The sequence below is a fragment of the Myotis davidii genome, unplaced genomic scaffold (genome assembly GCF_000327345.1).
Source record: "Myotis davidii unplaced genomic scaffold, ASM32734v1 scaffold363, whole genome shotgun sequence".
Classification (NCBI taxonomy): Eukaryota; Metazoa; Chordata; class Mammalia; order Chiroptera; family Vespertilionidae; genus Myotis; species Myotis davidii.
Window position 1 is genome coordinate 279550 of NW_006294069.1, and position 6626 is coordinate 286175.

Genomic DNA, 6626 nt, shown 5'->3' on the forward strand with positions numbered 1-6626 from the left:
GAGGAGATCCCTTCACCCAAAGCTAATAATATTTGGAGGTGATATGGCTGCCACAGAGACACCCATGAGGGTGGTGAAGAAACTTTCCAAATGCGGGGGCAGAACTCATCCATCAAAGAGGCCCGTTGGGCTGCAGAGCCACTTGCCGGAATCTCGGGTGGACCACAGCTGGGCCTTTCATATTAAAATAAAGAAGTAAAACAAAATAAAAAGACACACAGGACCGGGAAGGGCAGCTGCTTCCTAATGCTATGGCCGTGCGGTGCCTCTCCAGCACCCTCTGTCGACAAAGGCTAGCATCAAGCAGGTGACCGAGCAGAAATGTGCATGGCATCTGGCTCCCGTATCACAAAGGAGCACAAAGAAGGGGGGCGGTTTGGATCTGAGAGGCCACACTCTATCTCCGTTCTTCCCCGCCTGCCTTTCTCCCTCTTCTTTTCCCTCTTCTCTCTGATTCTCTTTCACTTCCCCTCATTTCTGTTTTAATTGGTCTTAACATGGTATTGACGTTGGTTTAATTTATTGAATCAAAGTCAAGATCTTTTTGTTTAGAGTTATTCCATGTATATGTTGTTAGAAAGAAAGGATTAAGTTGCATTTTTACTTCTCTGTTGTTTAAAATTACTTTGTTTTACTTTTTCCCCCCTAACAGTCAGTGACCCAGTACCTTTCCAGGTAAAGTTATTCATTATTCTAGGCCCCAGAGAAGCAAAGTGCTTACACACAATCCCTAGATTATGTTTATAATCTGGTTGGCAACATTAGACAGACATATGAAATAACTGATAAAACAAATCAATGGATAACAAATGCTAAATGATTATCCATTACTACTCAGTTAATACTTGATAAAGAAAGTTTATGAGGCTCATTCAAAGTAGGTCCCCACTTCGATGGATGTGTGTCTCTCTCACTTACATGTTTCTCTCTCTGTTTCTCCCCCTCCCTCTCACTCCCTTTAAAAATCAATGGGGGAAAAATATCCTCAGGTGAGGATTAACAACAGCAACAAAAAAAGCCCTTTCCAGTTGTAAGTGGTTAGAGCGTCGGCCCATGGACTGAAGGGTCACGGGTTTGATTCTGGTCAAGGGCATGTGCCTCAGTTGCAGGCTTCATCCAGGTCAGGGTGTGTCCCAGAGGCAACAAATCAATGTGTCTCTCTCACATTGATGTTTCTCTCTCTGTTTCTTCCCCTCCCTTCCGCTCTCCAAAAATCAATGTTAATACTCAGGTGAGGATTAACAACAACAACAACAAAAAACAGGTTCCCACTTAAAGTCACTGTATTTTGAGAGGTTACTTTCAAATGGATAATTCTGCATCGTTTAAGGTTATTTTTCTAATTGATTATAAGCATTACTATTTATAATAACTACCATTTACTTTATATTATGAAGTAGGCACTGTGGAAAGCACTTTACATACATTATCTCATTCATCACAATAGCATTCCCTGCCTTAGCTGGTTTGGCTCAGTGGATAGAGCTTCGGCCCCCAGACTGAAGGGTCCCGGGTTTGATGCTGGTCAAGGTGTGTACCTTGGTTGCAGGCTCAATCCCCGGCTCTGGTCGGGGTGAATGCAGGAAGCAACCAATTGATGTGTCTCTCTCACGTTGATGTTTCTCTCTTTGTGTCTCTTCCCCGTCCCTTCATCTAAATGATCCTCGGGTGAGGATTAACAATAAAAAAAAAAAAAAAAAAAGCATTATCCCTCTCTAAGAGGAAAGATGAAGGAATCTGCTCTGTGTCACACAACTAGTAAATGACATTGTTTCCAAGGCCATGTATTAGCCACTATACCATATTGCCTCACTAAACATAGATCCTTAAGCAAACAATTTGGAACAGATGCAATTTACAGAAGTTAAAAGAAACCAATCAAAATCCACAACTGGACTTTACAGATGTTTTTTTTTAAGGCAGAGAAGAAAACAGGCAACAGTGAATTGCCCTTTGCCCTTTGTGGTGTTACAAGTGTTTTCACCATGTCTCCTTTTTTTTCTAGTTCCACTGTTGCCCAGCCATCTGAGATGCCCCCATCTCCTCTGGTGTGGGAGTGACGGTGGAAGATAATGTACTACTGAAGATGTAATGTAGCTTTCCACTGGAGTCTGGGATTTGCAATTCTGGAGGTTAATCATGCTTGTACTGTAATTTTACTAATGAAGTTTTAAATTAACAACCACTACTTGTATGATATGAATAATATTTAGAAATGTTACTAGACTTTTAATCTTGTAAAGTGGTTGTGCTTTTAGAAGAAAAATATTTTACCCAGAGTTGCACATGTTTTATGAATTTAGTGCAGCTGTTATGGCTCACCTCAGAACAAATGAGAATTGAACCAAATTTGGAAGTTTGGGGTTTCGTGTTTTTGTTTTGTTTTGTTTTTCTTTTTTTAAAATGAAGTGGGATTGTTCACACACACACACACACACACACACAGGACAGTCATACATTTTGATATTTGAGCCATTCCTGAAAATTAAGGGTTTTCTAAAATGAAAGAATCTAGAAACCTTGCCTGTGACCAATCATGGAGCCACGTGAGCTGATCGTGGCCACACCTGGGGGGAGGGGGGTGGGGCATGCCACCTAATGATCAAGCCCTATAATTAGCTTCTCATTAGAGCCGTGACGGTGATGTGTGCTGTCTAAAATCCAATGTTGTGGGTAGAAAGAATGAGTTTGTGACTAGGAGAGACTAAACTTCTGTTTTCCTTACCCAGTATAAATATATATATATATATTTAATCTATTTTTATTAGAAGTTTTTCTGCTCTTTCTTACATAAAAGAACCCCCAAGCATGCATCTTTCATGTGTGTAAATAATTCATTTCTGGGCTAATTTCAAAAGAATTCCAACATTGCTGTATAGAGAGAGAACTAGCTTGCACATTTTAGGTCTGTGAAATTTTGTGAGACTTTTCCTGCACTGGACAATAAAAAAAAGATAAAAATAAAAGACAAAAACAAATTTTAAAGAAATTTAAAGCCACAAAAAAAAAAAAAGGCACATAGGGAATTATGTCAAATGTGTTTGTGTCCTTAGGCAAAGCTGTGGGAGTCTTGAAATGTCACAGTAGTAAATAACTTATTACTTTTTGACAAATTCTTTTTCTGTTGGAACACTGAATTCTTCTGTGCATATGTATATAGGATACACACTGAAGGCCTCTACCTCCTGGAGTCATACAGCTTGGCTTGTTTACCTCCACATGCTGATGATGACTTTTTTTTTTTTTTAAGTTCAATGTGGAGACTTGAAACTTGAATGTCCCTTCCAACTTTTATATTAAAAATAAAAAGAGAAGAAAACTGAAGATCATTTTTCACCTGTACAAGGAATATTAATGGATCGTCTTAAAATTGGTCTAGGAAAAAACCTTGGTGTGTGTTATGGACAATTAACTGTTAAAGTTATTGTAAGTTATCTGTATTTAGCAGAGTATTTTCATCTTGAGTGATCTGAGCTGAATTTGAAGACTATTAATAAGTTATGTTTGGAAGTTTTAACTTCAATGAAGTAATTATTTGCTGTGAAAGAAACAAACATTGAATTACTAAACAAAGATGGTGCAATATCTTTGTTTGTTTTTTTTTATGAGGCTCCTGAGAATCAACCCAACTGAAGCATTTCAATTCACTTGAATGAGAAACGTGTTTAGTATCAAAAGAGCCCAAGAAGACACTGGTGTGAAAGGTACAATCTCAGAGGTTGGTCAATTACCGTGGCACACTTATTGGTCACTTTGTACAATGTAGATTTGAAGTACAGTGGTGAAAACATTAAATGTGACATTTGAAAAAAATGTGTCTTCTGTTTATTTCAGTTCCTCTTTTTTGTTTTCTCTTCAGTACAGCTTACTTATTGAATTTGCAGAGTTTTGAGACACTTCCTACTTACATTTCCACTTAGATCTTTGAGGAAATTAGAGGTGCTTTTAAAAACCTTCCCAGAAGCATTAGCTTGCCAAAACCATATTGAAAATTTAACCAACATCAAAGACATTGTGATTTAAATATATACAACTTGAGCCTGGCCGGTGTGGCTCAGGGTTTGAGCGTCAACCTTGTACAATGACTCATTTCAAAGCATTTTGAATTGCATGTGTAATACTTTGAGGTCACCGTTCGATACCCGATCAGGGCACATGCCCAGGTTATGGGCTTGATCCCCAGTGTGGGGTGTGCAGGAGGCAGCCATTCAATTATTCTCTCTCATCATTGATATTTCTATCTCTCTATCCCCCTCTGATCCCCTCTGAAATCAATAAAAGTATACTTTAAAAATAAATAAATATACAACTTGAAAATCTTTCCACACCTTTAGAGTATAATCCAGTGGATTTTAAACTTTTTTTCTAAACAAGGAACCCTATTTTCATGTGAAACCAAACTCCAGTATCTATATATATAAAAACCTAATATGCAAATTGTCCCCTTAGGAGTTAAATCACTCACTATCACATGTACTGACCACCAGGGGGCAGTGCAGAGGGAAGGGAGGCCCTGGTCAACAGCCGGAAGGCCCCGATCGGCCCTGATCACTGGCCAGGCCTAGGGGATCTTTACCCGTGCACAAATTTTGTGCACCAGGCCTCTAGTATTAAATAAAAGGGGAGTGCTCAGAATGAAGGGGACTGCTGAGGGAATTTGATTTCCTCCCTCTTGCTTCCTGCTTCCTGCTCCTGGCAGCCCAAAGATACTTCCAGCTTAGGAAGAGGTCCCACCTGGGTGGTGGTGTAATTAAAACCTGACACCAGACCGCCCAACTTCAGAATACTTTCCTGCGGCTAGATGAAGCAGCATCACTTGTAGGCTTGTAGATAGCAAGTACTTCTGTCTTTTCTTGGTTTAGCAAAATGAATGGATTTTTTTTTCTGACATAAAATGAGTCAATTGTTCTAACTCATCTAAATACAAGTACCATTTTTATTCATTCAACAAACTTATGAATACCTACTAAGTGCTTCCAGAAAACTAGTTTTCATCACTTACAAGAAAGCATTATGAATTGCATGCATAACACTTTGAAACTAAAGTTATTCAGAGATAAAAGAGAAGATATACTGACCTGTTTCCACTGGTACCTGCTCAGCTAACCAAAGAATCTGTGCCTTATTTAATTAAAATTGTTGATAATTGCAAAAATGTGGAATTTCTACAGCCAGTGGAGTCAGTGTGAACAGATAAATTAGGGCTCTACCAGCTGCACTTTCTGTGCAGTTTAATAATCCAGAAGATGAAGATAATCTCTTGTGATGGCTCATAAAGTTTAGAATTTTCATTTTTTTTTCCTATATCTCATTTAAATATTTTATATTAAAATAAAAATCAAGGAATAAAATGCAAGGCCCTGGCCAAGTAGCTTAGTAAGCGTCATCTCAATACACCATGGTTTCAAGTTCAATCCCTAATCAGGACACATCCAAGAATCAACCAAAGAATGTATAAATGAGACAACAAATTGATGTTTCTCTCTCCCCCCACACCCTGAAATCAGTAAATTAAAAAAAAATAGAGCCCTGGCTGGGTGGTTCAGTTGGTTGGAGCATCTTGTTCACCAAAAGGTTTTGGGTTCAGTCCCTGGTCAGGGTGTGTACGGGAGGCAACCCATTGGTATTTCTCTCTCTCTCTCTCTCTCTCTCTCTCTCTCTCTCTCTCTCTCTGAAATTTGCATGAATTTTTAAGTTTAGGTAGCTGCTGGGGGGCTGTTTCCTACTGTGCTCTAGTAACATCCAGACATCATGTTAGTAGATGGATACTTTTAGAGTCTTCTCTGCAGTATTTGACTCTCTACCTTTCTTTTTTATTTTTTTAATCCTCAGCTGAGGATATTTTTTACATTGACTTTTAGAGAGGGTAGAAGGGGGCGGGGCGGGGAGAGAGAAACATCAATGTGAGAGATACATCGATTGGATGCCTCCCGCAAGCGCCCCAACTAGGGCCTGGGATGGAACCTGCAACCCAGGTACATGCTCTTGACCTGGAAAAGAACCCAAAAACCATTGGGTGCACAGGCGATGCTCTAACCATGAAGCACATTGGCCAGGGCTGCACCTCCTTTCTTAAGCAGTCTTGGCTTCTGTAACACACTGTTTTTCTCCTCTTGGGGGCCACAACGCTCCCTTACAGGCTTCTGCTTAATCGTCACATGTCTTCCCTGGGCTAGGATCAACCCTGGGTTCTCCTCCTACTCCAAAGCCAAGGGATCTTGACTTTGCTACTTGGTAGAATCACCTGGAGACGTTTCAGAAATCCAGTGCCTGGGCTGCACCCCAAACCAAATTAGGTCAGACTCGGGGCAGGGTCAGGCATCAGTCTGTGTCAGTTTTGTTTTGTTTTGTGCAGCCAGGCTTGAGAGCCACTTCGTCCCATCCCCATTCCTCATGGTGTCCTTTCCGCCTCCCGTCAGTCATCCTGCTTCACAAAAGGACATGCTTCTCACACATCTTACCTGTTACTGTTGTGCAACGTCCCTGCCTGCAAAACCTTTTTGGTTGCCAAGTAAACAGACAATTGGAAATGGTTTTTGTTTCTGAAGACCTCACCTCTGTCATCTCAGTTGTGTCAAATAATGCATTGATCCTGAGAGAGAACCCTCTGAACGTAGAGCAAGGAG

General features: G+C 40.1%; 1 protein-coding gene across 4 annotated transcripts in view; it reads left to right on the forward strand.

Annotated features, from left to right (window-relative positions):
• Positions 1–3813, forward strand: part of NLK (nemo-like kinase) — a 133545-nt gene extending 129732 nt beyond the window's left edge. For 2 of the 4 annotated variants that reach the window (XM_015566713.1, XM_015566712.1), the window contains one exon: positions 2006–3813. In XM_015566713.1, the coding sequence (XP_015422199.1) occupies positions 2006–2060 (55 nt within the window). In that variant the 3' untranslated portion in view covers positions 2061–3813. The remainder of the gene's footprint in view (positions 1–2005) is intronic. The other 2 variants (XR_001514599.1, XR_001514600.1) reach the window with 2 other exon arrangements.
• The last annotated feature ends 2813 nt before the right edge of the window (positions 3814–6626 follow it).